The sequence below is a fragment of the Syngnathus typhle genome, linkage group LG6, assembly GCF_033458585.1.
Source record: "Syngnathus typhle isolate RoL2023-S1 ecotype Sweden linkage group LG6, RoL_Styp_1.0, whole genome shotgun sequence".
Taxonomy (NCBI): domain Eukaryota; kingdom Metazoa; phylum Chordata; class Actinopteri; order Syngnathiformes; family Syngnathidae; genus Syngnathus; species Syngnathus typhle.
Genome location: NC_083743.1, coordinates 14,064,480 through 14,083,313, shown reverse-complemented (window position 1 = coordinate 14,083,313; position 18,834 = coordinate 14,064,480). Strand labels below are relative to the sequence as shown.

The following is an 18,834-nucleotide window of genomic DNA, read 5'->3' as shown; positions in this document are numbered from 1 at the left end:
ATATACCACAAATACTACAAATACCACTGTGTCTGATTAACAGATAAATGTTCTTCTGTTGTCATGGCCAGAATGCAAAACGTGCGAGTGCAGCAGCAGCCCCTTTGGCTGCCTGGGTCAAAGCCAATGTTCAGTACTCACATGTCCTACAGAGGATAGAGCCTCTTGAGCGAGAGCAGGCTGGACTAAAGGAGTGAGCGCACACACGCACACACATTCAATCATATACAAACATACATCCATATAATATTACCAACAATAAAATACGTTGAGAATATTAGACACGGCAGCTATTTTCATCTGAAGTAACCAGTAAGTACACTAGAGCCCTATTTACTTCATCTGTGCATGCGATAAACGTGGAATGCGATTAATCAAAGTTGAGATAGAACTGTGATGGCTCTAAATAGTGTGTAAAGCTCAGCACAGCACAATAGTGTTTTATCATTAGTTTATTCTGTCAAATGACTATAATTAAAAAAAAAAAAAAATCTGCATACTGAGTTTTAAATAACCCCGAGACACATTCTTTCATTTTTTGTCGCCAGTCAGTTTTGCTTAATGTTGATAACATTATTTATTGTACTTGTCCAGCAATCTGAGGAAAACAGAAAGTCGAAGGAATAAGCTTGAAAGCCTGCTCAACTCTGTTGGAGACAAGGTTAATGAACTCAAAGAGAAGTATGCACCTCCTTTAATTTTTGCTATATATTTGATTTGTTTATTTATTTATTTCTTTGCAACATGGCCAAAGGTTTATTCAGTTATTTTTATTCTGTTATTTTTATTATCATTCTGTTTTATTTATTTATTCTGATTGTGTGTGTCTGTCCGTGTGTCTGGGCGTTTAGGTGTCAGGGTTAGGCTTAGGCTTCTATCAAGTAACTTTGTAGGAACCATTTTAGGAAGACAATTTTCTGTTTCAGTATAAATTTCACGTGGTTTGAACGTGGCGTGGAGGAACTCATCATTTTTTACCTCAACCTCATTAAACCCAAGGAAGGACCTCAAAATGAGATTCTATAAGAAAAAAAATCCAATGTAATCCAATGTGGATTGTTGCAACCTCAAATGTTAAAGCTCTCGCACAAGGACTCAATCATACTTGCCAAGTGATAAAACTTGATTTGATCATTTAAAATCAGCCTACTTTCAAAATGTCAGCGCATTGCAAGTGAGGTGCAGGAGGTAACCAAACTACCTACCACAGTTACTTTAATACGCCACATAATCTCTTACACTCTCACCTTTGGGAAATTGACTTTGACGACATCAGGAGCAACTGACTGTTTAGCATGTTCCTCAAGGTTCCAGTCATCACATTGCAATTCTACAAATCCACCTGGCAACCTTGAACAAATGTGTTCTTACTGTCCGTTTACTGCCTCTGCTTATTATTGTCATCAAGGATATAAACAATCACGGTTGCCTGAAGGGCAGATCTATTCCCCCTCTCTTAAAATGTTCTGGACCATGATGATTGCAATCAGGTTAAAGGTCAATAACATGCTGCTTGTATCAATGTGACTCTATTTTTCTATATCCTGTATTTTGCTTTACAAACCTCTTGTCGTTCTTTCTGGCAGGTTTCAGTGTCACACTGCAGAGGCAGCTAAGCTGGAAGCTGAGGTGACAAAAGCTCAGGACACAATCAATGCTGCCCAGCAACTGATTTCCCAACTGGACGGAGAACACAAGCGGTGGAATACGCAGGTTGCGTGAAGTATTGATACTGTCTTTGCTAATATGGCCATTTTATAGTCAAATTGAAGCACATAAGGCTTTGGGGTTGACAAAGGGCCGGAGCTCTGATGTCTCAGGTCACTTATTTGGCTGTTTAACTTCTTTCGGCAGCATCTGTCTGGGTGTTAATTAAAACACTCAATCTCCTTCTGACACACAAACACATTGATTCTCTCACACGCACATGCTCAACATTCCTCAACATTTGCTCCATAGTAACACTTGATAGTCTTCAGAATTTACAGTACAGTATATTTCAACAATAATTACATCCCATCAAGTTTACAGTCACTTCAAACTCTTGGCTGTTTTAAATACTATATGACAGAGTTGGTAAACTTCATAATGTTTTAATTACCTTGGCGTGCTTCAGTGGCATCAGCAAATATGTAAATTGTTTTCAAAATTTTCAAAAGTTACATTATGAGAGCTTGGTATTTTTGTCTATATACGGCATTAGTAATCAACCTTGAGGTGACAACCTTTAGCCACAGTATTGCAGTGCCATGAGAAATTAAATTAGTATCATAATAAAGTGCTGAAAAGACCGATTATATCTTTAACCTTATCTTGACTTGAGTTCTCGCATATTTTTTTCTCTTTCTCACCATCAGATGTTGGAGATAAAGAACGAGTTAGATACACTCCCTGTGAGGGCGATGCTTGCTGCAGCCTTCATCACATATTTGTCTGCAGCTCCTGAAGATCGTCGTAGACATTGTCTAGAAAGCTGGATGGCTCAGTCAGGACTACAAAGTAAGTGTGATTTTGACAGTGAAATTTAATTTATAGACTTATAGAGAAAACTCAGTTGGACAGCTGAACATTACAGATAGAGGACCTGAAAACAAAACTAATCATGACCAGTTTTAAAAGCTTTCATTCTTTTGGGAGAAGTTTCTTCTTTGTGCTCTGAGGCAAGTCATGTTGGAACAGAAAAGAACTGAAGATGGATTTAAAGGGTTTGAGGGCAACTAACTGACTGGATATGGATTGAAATAATGATGTATTCTCCCCTAATACTCCCAAATTGACTTACTCATTGGGAAAATTCGGCCTGTTTACGTAGTTGAATGCCAAACTGAGATAGTAGCAAGAATTAAAGATCTTTAATATTTTTTGGACCAGCAGCAAATGGCACACCTGATAATGTTTCATGGCGCATTAGTCATTTGGAATAATTTCTGTATAGTATGTAGAATGTATTATTTATGTTTTTTCATAATACATTATAGAGAACACTGGTGGCCCAAAACACATTACATGCCTTTTTGTTTATATAGAGTTTGACTTCAGGACATTCCTGTCCCTGGAGAGTGAACAGCTGATCTGGAAGAGCCAAGGGCTGCCGTCTGATGACCTCTCAATGGAGAACGCCATTGTCATACTACAGGTTGGGAATCAATTGCTATTCTTGTTTTACCTGATAATCTCATTTGTATTATTGAGCTCTGTTCTCATAATGCATACTATAAATATAAGGAGGCAGTCTATTATGTTGTCTTGTCATCCTGTCTTTATTTGATCACCCATTTTCACCCCTTTTTTTTTCCATACCGTTTTTGAATCATCATATCAAGTATCAAGTAATTGCGTTGAGCATGTTGCCATTCATATAAACATATTACATCTGTCTTTGTGTTTTGTTTCTCCATTTCTAATTTATAGATCAATGAGCTTAAATTACGGGTAAGGCTTGGTTCCACCATAAAGCCAGTGTGTTTGTGTTGTTTGTGCTTATGCCATACATCTGAAATCACACAATATAAATACCTATTGGCTTCATTTGTTTACTTTTGGAATATCTGCAGCCAACAGCAATTGAAGAACACTGATAGATATAACAAAACAACAGAAGTAAGCAGCAATGGTACTTCTGTTCATGGATTTATTCTGTGCATAATCAATATGATAATGTACCTTCAGCACATTTCCTAGTGATCCAGGTCCTAGACATCTTAAAATGACAGCAATTGTGTTTTTTTTTCTCAGAGTATCGCATGTCCTTTCCTCATTGACCCTTCCTCCCGAGCCACAGAGTGGCTCTGCACACATCTCATACAAAACCGACTTGAGGTTATCAACCAACAGGTAAATACAACTTGAAAGTCAGCGGATGTCATTGGCTGTCAAGGATACATAGCCACGGAATTTTAAGTGATCTGCAGAATATAGATTCAGATTTTTGTTTAGAACCAGATTATCAAAGACGTACTGTATTACATTAACATATGTATTACTTTATCTGTCAATTGCTGTGGCATCTCAGTGCACAGTGAACCACCAGATCAGTGAATGACTAATGTATGGTGGTAGGCCACCACTTTGTGAATCACATTAATTTAGCCTACATGAGTGAAAAATTACAATATTACCTGCTGTGTCATTATTTTAAAACACATTTGATATAGCTCACTCTGATCTTAACAGTCACACTTTTGTATGTCTATAAAGGACAGTAATTTCATGACAGCCTTGGAGCTGGCAGTCAGATTTGGAAAAACACTCATCATTCAAGAAATGGATGGAGTGGAACCTGTTCTCTACCCACTGCTGAGAAGAGACCTCATTGCGCAAGGTACACTTGCACAATGCACTAAACCATATTTGATTATTGTTTTAGTGTTGTGATGTAACATGATTGCAACTTTTCATTATTTCTCTCAATTATCCTTATAATAATTCACATCATATCAATGAAAAACTCATTTTTGAAAATGGGTAGATAAGGAGGTTGTTGAGTATAGGAAAAGAAGTGGAAAGCCAAAGACCATGCTGCGTTAGGAAGTCACAGTCGTTACTTTTAAGACCATTGAATTGAAAAACTGAATTCATTGTTTCTTCTTTCCTTTCTGGCAAATTGTTTTTTAATGCACATGTGTGCAGGCCCAAGATACGTTGTACAGATCGGAGAGAAGGTTATTGATTACAATGAAGACTTCCGACTCTTCCTGGCGACACGTAATCCTGCTCCCTTCATCCCCCCTGATGCCGTTTCTGTGGTTACGGAAGTCAACTTTACCACCACAAAGGCAGGTCTGCAAGGACAGGTGATTATTTCTTCTGTCGACCTAAGCACTTTTTGAAGCAGCACAATGTTATATGATACAAATGCTGTATGTCTTTGTTTGTTTGTTTATGAATAGCTTCTGGCCTTGACCATACAACACGAGAAACCAGAATTAGAGACGGAGAAAACAAGACTGCTTCAACAAGAGGAAGACAAGAAGATACAGCTTGCACTATTAGAAGAATCATTGTTGGAGGTACACCAATAACGGAGAAACAGTCGTAAAAGTATAAATAATTGCAACCTCAACAACTACCGTAATTTTCGGATTATAAGTCGCACCGGAGTATAAATTGCACGAGCCATAAAATGCCCAAAAAAGTGAAAAGATACATATATATGTATACAAGTCGCTCCTGAGTATAAGTCGCCCCCCCCACCCAAACTATGAAAAAAAAACGCGACTTATAGTCTGAAAATTACGGTAGTTTAAATATTGACATGTTTAATACAACAATCAATCAATGTTATGCAGTGTATAACCATCCTGTGACAATCAGCGCTTGTCAAAATTAGGCTTACTCATACTTTCTCAGTCAAAATTATTTGCATACAAAATTGCTAGGTTTTGTGTCAAGGCCACATTTCGTGTAAGAGAAAAACACACACAGGCCATCAGTGATACAAGAAAAAAGTTTAGAGATTTATTACGGTCAGCTTCACATTTCCATGCTTCACTGCTTTCCCATTTGTTTTATCTGAATGTTTTGGTGAATACATTTTATTTTCAGTCATTTTTAGAAAATATGTTTTGCAGTTGATTTGATAAATCTGTTAATGTCCCACATGAGACATGTTACAAGACGGCAGCAATTGCTATAACAGATCTTGATTCTCTGCCCTCCCTCCACCCCACCGTGTCAGACTCTGGCTACATCGCAGGGGAATATTTTGGAGAACCGGGAGCTGATAGACAGTCTGAACCAAGCCAAAGCAAGCAGTGCTCTCATACAGGAGTCACTACTGGAATCGCACCGTTTGCAAGCATCTCTGGACCAGGTATTTACACGCATTGAATAATTATTCTCATGAGCAACATAACATTCTTATTAGCCCGCCATCAAGGCCAGGCAGCTTAATCTGACATATCTTCCCCGTGTCTCAGTGCTTACCTCGAATCTTGCTCAAAAGTAGACCTTGAAGATTTTCAGCCACCCTCAGGCAGCTACGTATGCTGAACATTGGTAGTTGCAATCGTGGCTCTAAAGTATCTCTGAGAAATGGGGCCAAATATTTGCTCTCCAGACTCCTTTTCAAGCCTGCAATTTCTCTCTGATTATTAAATACTATTCATCTTTCCTCATTATGTCTGGCCTTTGGGCTACTGTGGGAATAGAGGAGCAATCTTTTGCTGTTCTTGGGCACCATCTTTATTCTACACTCACCTGCACATTTTCTCAAGTTGGATGTCTCTAGGGCTCCTGCTGTTGTTCTGCTGCACTATGGGCGTGTGATGGGTCGATATTGGAATTTCTGTCTCCTATAGTGGTGCATTTGAACGCAAAAAAACAGTATCAAATACATGTGTAAGATTTAGTAAGTAACACAATTGGTCATGTACATTATATATTGGTGTTTTTTATTCACTGAGCTAAATGGGCTTAGCAGTGCTTTTAATAAATATATACACAACTGTTTTACTTTTTAGACTTCTCCAGCAAAATTAATTTCATCTAAGAAGCAGTGTTCTACCAACACTATTAATCTATTGAACCCCAATTTGTTGTATTCCTGTTCTTTTCTTTTTTTTCTCTTCTCACACTTTGTGTCTTGCTGTCTATCCCAGTTCCTTTCACCCCATTCCCACATGATCATCAGTCATCATTAATTTGTTTGGATTTCAGGAACGGGATGCCTATTTGCCTCTTGCAGAGAGTGCAAGCAAGATGTATTTTGTCATCACAGACCTGTCAAAGATCGACAACATGTACCGCTTCAGCCTTGCTTCATTTCTGCACCTCTTCAAAAGGGCTCTTCAGGCCAAGAAGGTGACTCTGTCCTTCACATCATTTACCTACCAAAAAACATTTTAGTATGGGCACTTCAATAGTTATTCAAAGAAACACGCACAAACAAAACAACATTCAATTTTATTTTAAATGTCTATATTGAATTTCCTGCAAATAAATGTTCTAAATGCTACATGACATTTGAGCGTTTACAAATTAGCAAAAATGTGCTGGAATGGAATATTTTGCTGTGATATTATTTCCAGAGTATTATGTATTGTCTACTACTACTACATTGCGATAAATTCGATTGATGGTTTGGTTCATACTTGTACTTTTTGAATGATATGGACTGCAAAAGTGCATTTTCATACCTCTGGTACTGAAACTAGCAAAGAAAGCTGCAATTGATGCGCACAATCTTTGACATTCACATTGTATTACCCCGTACGCTGTAGGAAGCGGTGCAAACGGAAGCAAGGATCACTACATTGGAAGCAAGCTTGAAGAACATGGTGTATGAATATGTTTGTCGTTCACTTTTTAAGGTAATTTACACACAAACACTGAATATTGTGTCATTTTAATGTGTAAAATTATTAAGGATCCAGCTAATACAATTATACAATTACCTTCATAGAAATCTGAGAAAGCGTCATGTTGTGAGGTTGAAATTCAGATTATTTGGACTATTTTACATTAAAATAGAATTGCAATATGATCAACAAATTAGCAAAATAATTAGCAAATAATTTCAGAATAAATTAGTTATTGAGTATTCGATGCACAATTTAATTAATTCCAAATGTTTGCACCAAAATGATGCATTAGTGAACACTGTATTGGAGAAAGGAATAATGTAGTATGCCCATGAGATGTTGAAGAAATCCAACAAACCAATTGCATGCATGCTATTTCATTAAGCTCTTCCAATTAACAGTAATGAAGTGTCCAGTATCGACTAGGGCTGTTTACATTCTAAAGATCACATAATGAACATTCAATGTAATTTCTATTTGAGAAACATGTTTACCGTTTTTTTCCGTGTATAGTGCGCCCCCATGTATAATACGCACCCTAAAAATGGCATGCTGATGCTGAAAAAAAGCCTGTACCCATGTATAATACGCACCCAATTTTTATGAATTTTTTTTTATGATTTTTTTTTTTTTTCTTTTTTAAGTCCCAATGATCGTCACACACGCAGGGAGGCAATGGGTCCCATTTTTATAGTCTTTGGTATGGTCTTAACTAGGCTGGATGTAATCTTTTTTGTTGGCGTTGATTTCTCCGACTGCCCATAAACGCACCACCGCGCTCCGTGCGCGCACGGGAAAGAGGCGTGCGGACGTGAAAAAGGCGGCTCTGTATGAGAGACGTTGAAGAGGAATAAAAACACCCTTGGAAACCAAAACTTGGTGATTTCAAGTTTCATTTCGAGGGACATTTGTCACGTCTCGTCCCCAGTTTTGCTATGTGTCTAGGTTGCCATAGTTTCTGTTCGCGTCGCCCCTCTCTTCCTGTGTCACTTCATCGATGTAACGTGTTTTGTATTTAAGTCCTGTCTGCCCCTCGCTCACCGTCGGATCATTGCATGTGTTACTGTCATGATGTCTGTTTGCTTTCTGTTCCTGTCTTTGGTAATGTCACCCTGTCTTTTTGTTCCACGACTTTGTCGGTCAGTCCTGTTGTCGGTTTTGTTTTCTAAAAAAAAAAAAAAAAAAAAATTAAAAAAAAAAATCAAAAATTTTTTGTACCCATGTATAATGCGCACCCCAGATTTTAGGACAATAAATTCGTTAAATTTTGCGCACTATACACGGAAAAAAACGGTATGTGCCTTTAATGGAATGTCAGCAAGAGGTCAGGAAGTTACTTAATGAACATGTCACACTTCTCCAAACACACATGTGAGACTGAAACAAAGTTGGTGGAGTGGGAGTCTTGCATTTGGAAGATGGCAGGTTTGACCGGCGGCTTTTCCCAAAACACTTTGAGAGTACACTCGAACATTATTGGACAAATGTGGGCGTTTTTACTGTAACGCCTAAGGCGCTGTTTTCTTGACATTCAAAATAATTTGTTCACGAGCAACTGTGTTTGTATCCAGTGTAACATACAATATCCTCTTCATATTTTTGTACTTTGCTCTTACATCTTTCAGGCTGACCAGTTAATGTTTGCTCTTCACTTCACCAAGGGCATATACCCTGGATTCTTCCAGAAAAATGTGAGTATGCGTATCAGTTTATTTTATAAAGCATGTATTTACAGTAACTCTCAGTTTACACAATATTCTGGCCTATTTTAATACAATTTATTCACCAAATGTCAGCCGTAATAATATTCTTGCTATAGGAATGGGAGGTCTTCATTGGCTCCATTGTCGGGGAAATGTTCAAACAAGAGGTACGATTATTTTCCTCTACAAGTAGAACACACGGTGACCTTTTTATTTAGAATCACCTATCCCTCCATCCCCCTTCCTTCTTCCTCATGTCAGGAGCTCCCATCTTGGATCGATCAGGAGAGGCACAAATCAGTAGCAGTTTACAAGGTAAACACTGAAACATATTTACTGGACAAAATGGAGACAACATGATCTTTCATACTGATTATGTATCTGACATATCTCAAATCCATAATACAGTATGGATCTGTAAATGAGAGATTGAGTTGATAATGTGATTTCAAATTTGTCATGTTCTCTTCCAAGTACTGTAGAATAGAAGTAATTCTCAGTCTCACGTTCCAACTTTTCCTTTGCCTTCGTTAACATCTTTCATTCTTTCTCTCTCAGGCTACATTCACAGACCTCTATCAGGCCTTGTGTTTGAATGACTCAGACCTTTGGCTGTCCTTCGCACGGAGTTCACACTGCGAACAAGAAATTCCATCCTCAATTGCCAAGAAAATGACTCCCTTCCAGCAGGTCAGATTTCACTCGGACAAAATGTATTCAATTTATTAAAAAAAGTAATAATAAAAATGTTGCACGCACGGCAAAGCAAACAACACAAATCACATTCTGGTGCATTACTGATAACCTGTGTTTTTTTTTTTAATTTTCAACAGTCTGACAACCAAACAGTTTTGTATCTTCTCATCAATGCACCCTTCTCTCTTCTTCCCTCCAGCTGTTATTGGTTCAGGCAGTCAGACCAGATCGACTGCAGAGTGCCATGACAGCGTTTGCCTCACAGGCATTGGGTAAGTGTTTTAATTTCAGACTATTTCATTGGTCCTTTAGTTTGGCTTTGTCATATTAGGGTCAGAATCATCATAAATCTAGCAAAGACACAAGAACAGATTCCATCAAGGAAAATAGGTTGAGAAGACATAAAAAAAACCAAAAAAAAACCTATGAGGATTGGTCCCACAGCTATAGTGATAATGAAAGTGTGGGGATGGGCAACATCAACAAGAAGTTTGTCAGTCAACTCTGCAACTGTAATGAAGTCAGGAAGTTCATTATTAATATCAATATCCCCACAATGATAATACACATGGTTCATGTTTTGCTATTAATAAAATAAGCCCTTGCCGCGGGAGAAAGGTGGATTGAAGAGAAATGACAAAGCCAGACAGAATCAGGCTAAAGTAGAGTATTAGGATGACGTTGCTTTCAATAGACATGTGGAAGTGCTTCAAATGTGGTGCTACATTTGTAAAAACATTTCCAGACAAAATGGAGATGATTCCACTGTCTGTCAAATTTGTGTTCTTCCATTCATCAATATTACTATCTGCCTTTTAGATGGTCATTTATGTGTATTATTTGGATTCTTCCTTACTTCTCGTTGACAACCAATGGTCCATTTTGCCGACAATAAGTTCTCACGTAGTAAATTTGCCTTGTCATTTGTGAACTTGGATTCTTTTTCAAAGAGTGTGATAAAGTCTATGAAGTCTCTTGTTCTTATTCAAAGTTGTATTTTGATGTACCGTAATTTTCGGACTATAAATTGCACCGGAGTATAAGTCGCACCAGCCATAAAATGCCAAAAAAGTGAAAAAAAAAACATATATACTTATATAAGTCGCTCCTGAGTATAAGTCGCCCTCCCACCCAAACTATGAAAAAAAAACGCGACTTATAGTCCGAAAATTACGGTACTGTCAGACCTGATAACGAAACATTTTTGTTATTGCGGGTGTAGAAAAAAAATCCTTGCACAAGAGGGGCAAACTCTTAGCACTATTGATGACCACAAAAAAACCCATCAATACCTCTTTGACTGTGTCAGTCAAAATGGATCATTATCTATGGAAGGCAGAATATATAATACAGCTCTAGTATTAGAGTTTATTGAGTACACAATTGGACAAAATATTGCGGCTTGTGTCAGCAGGGTTTCCTAACTTGTTGAAGAGCAAATGAGTATACCATTGAAGTTGTAGTCAGTATTTGCAGAGTATTAGTCTTTATCCATGTAGGGTGGCAGATATACTCATAACAAAGCAGGAGCGGAGTATAGAGACAGTGTGCGTATTTGTGTCTTTGGCAGTAAATCTGTATGCTAATGAGGCATGGTCTGTAATCCTTTTACAACTAATCTCACCCAATCCTTTCAGTCTGGCCACTGCTCGCACGCACACGGTTACGCCTCGCTTAACTTAAACTCAAATAATTTTTAAAATGTCTCTGAGTCATCCTATTTCCGAGTCGGACTTTTCATTTGACTTGACAGCTGTCATATACAGAACAACTCTATTTTCTTATTTTTAATTGTACTATTTGTCAACATGTGGTGGCATGTTGGTTCTCAGAGTACTCCACTTTCCTCCTATATTCCAAAAACAAGAGCATTAGGTTAGTTGGACACCCCAAATCATTGTTAGTTGGTTTCGTCCATTTTTGTCCATTGTGATTGACTGGCTACAGTCAATGGAGCATCTGCCCTCTTGCCCGAAGTCAGGTGGGATAGGCTCCAGCACACCCGTGACCTTAATGAGAATAGGCAAGATAGAAAATGGGTGGATGGATATCAAGATGATGGCAAAGCAACTCTTAGGCTTCAATTGTCAGGCTGATACATGAGCATATACCATATATGACATACACTTTTTCAAGTTGTATTTGAAACGTGTTTGTTTTCTAGGTTCCTCTTTGCCCTAACTGCATGTTCCAAAAATCAAGGTGAATGTTGTAATTCACCGCCTGGATGCTTGTTTGCAGTCCGAATACCGATTACCTGCCGGTAACACAGGCGGCAGATGCGAGATTGTGCACACCAACAAATGCCCCTACACCACAAGTCATGTGGTCAGATGACGTTTTTCTTTATGTTGCTATGGTGAATCAGCTAAAGGCTGTTCTAAGATGTTTTCTACCAGGACTGCTTTCAGTGTTTGGAAGGGTGGCGCAGATTGCATTTGGCAGCGGCCACCAAAGTCTGGCTAAATCCGTTTGATTGTGTGCGTGTGTGCATGATTATTCGAGTATTAGACTGAGATTTTGAAAATGTTGCCTCTGTTAGCTAATATCTGATGTTTCATTCAATTACAGCTGGATTAGAGCCACATGCACATTGTCAAACAGCACACACACACATATGCACTGCATGAAGACACATTGGCGAAGGGCTACAACAGGGAGCTGACATATGAACACATTTTGCTTCTCTACGTACTGTATTGCTCTTAGATAGTGAATCAGCTTCCTTATCTTCCTCATCAGCCAATTTTCTTTTGCCTTTCCATCTATTCTCCATCGATGCGCTTCTTCAGTTTATTTCAATGTGGATCACCTTCCTTTCCGTTGATGACCCATCTCCACCATTTGTGCTGCATTGTGGAAATTTAATTATTGCAGAATCAGCAGCTCACATTCTTCTGCCACTGCTCCGTATTTACATTTGTATCAGCAGTTGCTTCAACTTGTTTTGTTTTTTTGACAGGCTTTTATTCCCTCTCTGTGAAACCGACATCTCAAAACAGTTCACTTGTAGTATCTGTAAAAAATAAAAAAAAATCCACACAAACCTCAATCATCTTTTTTGCCTTTTCTCATTGTTTCTCCAGGTATGAAGGAGCTCTCCCCTCCTCCTCTGAACCTGCGGCGTCTTTATGCTGAGACACTGGAGTGGGAGCCAGTGCTCATCATCACTTCACCCGGAGCCGACCCCTCCCAGGAGCTTGTAGAACTTGCCACTGACATTGTGGGTCGGGACCACTATCATGAGGTGCACAACAGATATGAAATTTCGGATATTGTGAATCCAAACAAACAAATTTCCTGTTTAAGTTCAAATTGACTTTTGGTGGTAACTAGCCGGAGTTCCAAAATTGGCTGTTATTTTGTTTTTGGCGAAGCTGTAATTGCAAGGAACTTTAGATGCAAATGAGTTAATTTGTAAGACCTCAACTCAAGTCAGCTATCTACATATTTGATTGGATTGGACTTTGCAAAGTAATCGAGTTTTACAATTGCATGCTTTTCACCCATTGAAGGGAAAAATTCAATGGTGCAATCACATTATATACCCACTAACCTCAAATGCCAAGACAGAATTGGATTTTCCATCCCATTTCCTTTGTTTGGTGCCCTGCCTGAGTGTAGCTCTCTGTCTGTCCAGATCTCGTTGGGTCAGGGACAAGCTGATGTGGCCCTGGCCACACTCAGAGAATGTTCCCGAAACGGAGAGTGGCTTTGCTTGAAAAACCTTCATCTTGTCACAGCATGGTTACCTCTCCTCGAAAAAGTAAGCACTCTCGCTGCTATCGTGTGATATGTTTTTATTTTTATATTCACTTGTTGTTATGTAAGGCATTTGTGTTCCACATGGTAAGGCTTTGCTATTTTTTAAATCTCTACTCTTCTGAACAAATCATTTTAATACTAAAATATAGCTATCTTACCCAGAAACTTTTGTGCAGTTTGGTTATAAGGGATACCGGATAATATTTCTAATAGTCTGTGTTAGATGTAAATCTGGTGCAAACTGACTTTTGTGCTCTTTGGATCTATTCAGTGAAATTGTGCAACTTCTGCCAGTTATGCTGCATTTGAATGATAAGCAAAATATACATTGATAAACACAACATACAGTACCATGCCGGAAACAGATTGTTATATTTGTGGCATATTTTCAATTTTATTTATTCGCTCAAACATGCCAACGCTTGAATGACATCAAAAGCCACACTTAAAACCATCCGTCTTTTTTATTCTTCCTTATAGAATGATTTCTCACTGTACTGTTTGTTGTGGTCCAAGCAACCTCTGTCTCACTTGTTGTTACACCTCACTCTTTACATATTCATTTTTTCTATGCAGGTTTTTCTTTTGTTTTATTTATGTCATTGTACCTTTCCTTGGGTTATGTTTGGTAATGTGTATGGCAGGTCAACACTCACTCGAAGGCATAGTTGTCGGGGCAGAAATGTGTGTGCGTGTGCGTGTGTGTCCTTTAGTCCAGCGGCATTGCTCACAGTACGGAATAAAGCTTCTTCTTGTATTTCCCTCACCTGTGTTTTACATTCCGGATATCATCTGAAGCAGCAAAGCAGAGCCTGTGAACCTTAAACCCTCCCTCTGTTCCTCTTCATCACCTTTTTTCTTTGTTTCGCTCTTAACCATCAACTGATGAGGTCTCGGCAGTCAAGCTTGAAATGAGAAACTGCCGTGACGAGGGAATGACGGGGCCAGTGTGAGAAAGGAAGTTAAGATGAGAGTATGATGAATGAACAAAATGGTGGTTGTGAAAGGAGGAAAATGGACAAAGATGACCAGAGCCTCTCTAAACCCGGCGTAGACAAAAAAGTCCATCTTGCCACTTTACTATAGTTATTAATCTGTCTCTCACAAAAATAGACACTTTTTTTCTGAAAGGGATGTCAATTCCCGTGTTTGCTTGTCTCTGACCATGTGCATTAATAGCAAAATGGGACTGTAATTACTGTGTATTATTAACTGATTGTACATTATACACATATATCTTCCTTGTTGTAAATTCAATTGTTATTACAGAAGCATACTAAAAATGGTTTCACCAGACTCAGTCAAGCTATTCCCTTAAGCCAATTGAAAACTTGCAGAGTGCGCCATAGAAGAGAATGCAGAAGAGAGGCACCATTTCGGATGATTTAGACACAATTTATCTTCCCGTCTTGTGAAATTATAGGTGAATTACAGGAGATTCTGTCTTGTTTTGTTTATTATGTGCTAAAGAACACAACTAACCGGGGGGGTATAAATATGGTGGGGGGCACTGTATGTGTCATAGAAGCGATGACCCTGCCTCTCGCCATAAATCAGATAGAATATGTTTCAGCTTATCTGTGACCTTAATGCGGAAAACTGTTATTGAAAATGTGGATGGACGGGCAATATTTGTTGTCTACCTGTGAGGCTGATGGGCATGTGATTTACAAACTTAAAATGGAAACAAAGCAGAGCTTACCACATTAGTGGCTAGGGGATGCCTAGTCAAGGAAAACAAGCATACCCACAATGTTTCTAAATGTGTACCATCTTCATTTTATAGGAGCTAAATGTGCTTCGACCCAAAGAAGGCTTCCGTCTCTGGTTGACATCAGAGGTTCATCCCAGATTTCCTCCCATACTGCTGCAATCCAGCCTCAAGATCACATATGAGGTACACATAACACACGATGTTTAATACTATTTGTATTATTTTGAGATTCCATTAGCTTTTGAATATGGATGTCTTTTTTGGCTAGTTGATTCCTGGTGTAAATGAGAACAAACTTTTTCAAAGGCCGCTGATACCGTACATACGGTACACTTTATATAGCTGCAGATATTTTGCCCAGAGATGCAGTGTGTGTTAGTCAAGCATAATTTATTGCATGGTGTGTTTCTGATGAGAGTACCGCTCAAGGGGAAACCTGCTTTAGCAACCACGCAGGCAGCATAACCTGCTCCTCTGTTGTTGTCTCTCCATCTTTCTCTCTTAGCTGACAGACTCACATGAGGAAACACATTTTAAATACCTCATCAACTCAAAAATGCAAGTGTGTTTTATGCGAATGGATTGTTTTGGTGCTTCGGCAAGACACTGAGTAGTTTCTAATGAGCTTTAAGGTTATCAGCTGAATGGGTGCTCTGCTGGGGTTTGTTTCCTATTTATTTATTTTTCACATGTTGCTGTTTTATTTAGAGCTCATTCACGTTGTCTTTAAAGTCACGCCACACAACACAAGTTACCTGTCACGATCACTTTTGTTGTCTAATTGCAATCATTTCTTTTTTTGTATCGAGCATTTGTAAATGGAGATAATGTGATACATTGTTGTCATCTAAGACCATGTATTTATTTTTATTCCTCGTTCTATTAATTGGACTGAACATCTGACCACAACCTGCCTATTTGTTGTTAATTATTTCACAAATGATGTACCAAGTAATGTGACAGAATGAAAAACAAACATAAATTGTTCTCATGTTGGCATGGACGCACATAGGTATTAAGCGAGTGCAATTTTGTTTGAATCTCAGTAAACTTCACAATCTCATCTTTTGATCTGCATTCCTTACCAATTTCTGTATTGTGTATCAAGGATCCTCCTGGGTTGAAGAGGAACTTGTTGAGGACTTATGAATCCTGGACACCTGAACAGATTAGTAAAGGTCTCATCTCTTCTCATGACGTTTTATTGTTAACATCTCCTTAGCTATTTTTCTAGTTACATTGAACTCAATAGATTATTCAAGATGATGTTAAGTGCTTTTGTTTAGGTGGGATACTCGCCCGGGCCCAGTCTCTCTTCTGTCTAGCCTGGTTCCATGCTGTCTGCCAAGAGAGACGTAACTACATACCTCAGGTAGCACACACAGACGCACACTGTAATGTAAAAACACTTGTAAAACTACAACACAACAATTACAACCTATAACCTCATGTGGGAGGCAACATACCGAGAGGAATTAAATCAGGAATTACCAAACATACATGCACAGCCCCCTGCAACATCAATAGGAAGACCACCAAAAACGCATCCAGATATATTTAAAGTAAACACTACTGTAATTTATTTGACTAGGTCGGTCTATACTGTTGACAGTGTGCATGTGTGTGTACGTGTGTTCTGTCTGCAAAACTATTTTCCCTTGCTGATTATTCAGGGTTATTACCTTGACATTCTATGAGCTGAGTCACTGTTAAGAATGTGTGGAAAAAAATTGGTGACTAACTGCTGAGGTGAAGTTTGTTTCCAAGGTAATTCAATAAAACACCATCCATCAATCTGTTTTCTACCACCCATCCAGTTTAGGTTCATGGGTGAGAGGATACAAAATGATATAAAAGCCCTGAAATAAATAAATAAATAAATAAATAAATAAATAAATAAATAAATAAATAAATAAATAAATAAATAAATAAATAGAAACTATTACAGATGAACAGATCACTTGAAACAATATGTAATATTTAACTTCTTATTTTTAGGGTTGGACTAAGTTCTATGAGTTTTCCTTATCAGACCTGCGCGCTGGCTTTGAAATCATCGATAGGCTTTTTGAAGGTAGGGGACTCTCTTAAACCTCTGCTCTCTGATCAAACCATTTCTATCACCTTGGATCCTGTTTACCTGAAGTGTGTTGGTAAATTCTCTTACTCTTACATTCTGTGTGTACTTCAGGGGCTTTGAGTATGGTCTGATCTCTTTCAGGAGGGAAACCTTTTCAGTGGGAGTTTGTCCATGGCCTGTTGGAGAGTGCCATCTATGGCGGACGCATTGACAACCCATCTGACCTCCGCATCTTGCGCTCTTACCTGGAGCAGTTTTTCTCTGCACGACTCTTCTCCTCCCTCTCAGCCGGACAGGGAAAGAGCAAAGGAGCACGTTTTCTCCCTTCTCAGATTAGCCTCCCAAATTCTTGCTCCATTTTGGTAGGTTGAGGGGATTACACAACAAATATTTTGCAAGCAAACATTTTAATTTACGGTTGCTAAGATGGCGGTCCGCTTATGTAACATCCCCTTTAAGCCATCCAAAATTAAATCTTGTTAAAAAGAAATATGAAATGGAGCAATTCCATATTTTCCTCTTGAAGCAAATGCTAGTCAGACTGTATCCTAAATGAAATCTGCTGCATTGGCTAAGTAAAAAGTATCTGTAAGGAAAAAAAAAAATACAGACTTCTACTAGAGGCCACCCAAGCTTATCACTGACTCACACTTCTTGGCGTCTTTGAAAGCCCATTTTGCTATACTTCAAAGTTGGGTAGACATATGGTAAGAAAAGAAAGTCAATATGGAAATCTGTGTTGTGAATTGACAATTTGCAAAGACATTAACAACTATTTAAGTGAGAGCTTAGTTTGTGCTATGTATGTTTTTACATATTGTTCGCGGACCTTTTGTCACGTTAGGTCAACAACACAAGCACACACGTAATCAAGCATACAAACACTTAAGCTGTCTGCTCTAGCACACACATAAAACATTTATCACATCCTTGCTTGCTTAAAAATGTGAAACCCTCGCATTACGTGACCTTAGCAGCTTGTACATTCTGAGTTGATAAGGAGCTGTAAAACCAATACTTGTAATCAAGAATAATTCTAAGTTGTAGATTTTCTCACATACTGTTCTTGCTTCATGTCTTGTTCCAAAAATGTGAAAATTGTCTTTTATTGTGTTTATATGTGCTATGTTGTAAATCTTGTAAACACAAATTTGTTTGTGTGCTCTCAGGACTACCGTGGCATCGTGGAGAATCTCCCAGAGGATGACAAGCCTGCATTCTTTGGTCTTCCCGCTAACATAGAAAGAACCTCCCAGAGAATTATCAGCTCCCAGGTGCACAACAAAAACCCACACATTCTTACCTGGTTGCTAAATCAACCACACATGTAAACAATACACAAGTGCTTGTCGACAAATGTTGAGGACATAATACTGAGACACTCAGCTGGTTAGCTGGGCCGCTACTTTGGGTACAGGGTACACGTGCACAATCGGATATTAGGGTTCCAAGACACAAGCTTTACCCACAATAACATCAGAGGCCCCTCTTGGAATGATGCAGTGCAGTAACGCAGCAAAACAACAACAAAGCATTCAGCAGTCTCCAAACAATCCTATCAAGCAGCCATCTGCT

General features: G+C 38.6%; 1 protein-coding gene across 3 annotated transcripts in view; it reads left to right on the top strand.

Moving 5' to 3' along the window:
• The window catches only part of dync2h1 (dynein cytoplasmic 2 heavy chain 1), a 59,362-nt gene that overhangs the window by 31,200 nt on the left and 9,328 nt on the right, over positions 1-18,834 (top strand). For 2 of the 3 annotated variants that reach the window (XM_061281073.1, XM_061281071.1), the window contains exons 63-88: positions 72-193; positions 595-681; positions 1,587-1,713; positions 2,358-2,499; positions 3,027-3,136; positions 3,412-3,432; positions 3,736-3,834; positions 4,198-4,321; positions 4,630-4,793; positions 4,890-5,009; positions 5,678-5,812; positions 6,658-6,801; positions 7,221-7,310; positions 8,927-8,992; positions 9,121-9,171; positions 9,266-9,319; positions 9,563-9,694; positions 9,900-9,972; positions 12,787-12,947; positions 13,341-13,466; positions 15,252-15,362; positions 16,288-16,357; positions 16,466-16,551; positions 17,178-17,253; positions 17,401-17,621; positions 18,429-18,533. In XM_061281073.1, the coding sequence (XP_061137057.1) occupies positions 72-193; positions 595-681; positions 1,587-1,713; positions 2,358-2,499; positions 3,027-3,136; positions 3,412-3,432; positions 3,736-3,834; positions 4,198-4,321; positions 4,630-4,793; positions 4,890-5,009; positions 5,678-5,812; positions 6,658-6,801; positions 7,221-7,310; positions 8,927-8,992; positions 9,121-9,171; positions 9,266-9,319; positions 9,563-9,694; positions 9,900-9,972; positions 12,787-12,947; positions 13,341-13,466; positions 15,252-15,362; positions 16,288-16,357; positions 16,466-16,551; positions 17,178-17,253; positions 17,401-17,621; positions 18,429-18,533 (2,817 nt within the window). The remainder of the gene's footprint in view (positions 1-71; positions 194-594; positions 682-1,586; positions 1,714-2,357; positions 2,500-3,026; positions 3,137-3,411; positions 3,433-3,735; positions 3,835-4,197; positions 4,322-4,629; positions 4,794-4,889; positions 5,010-5,677; positions 5,813-6,657; positions 6,802-7,220; positions 7,311-8,926; positions 8,993-9,120; positions 9,172-9,265; positions 9,320-9,562; positions 9,695-9,899; positions 9,973-12,786; positions 12,948-13,340; positions 13,467-15,251; positions 15,363-16,287; positions 16,358-16,465; positions 16,552-17,177; positions 17,254-17,400; positions 17,622-18,428; positions 18,534-18,834) is intronic. The other variant, XM_061281072.1, reaches the window with a different exon arrangement.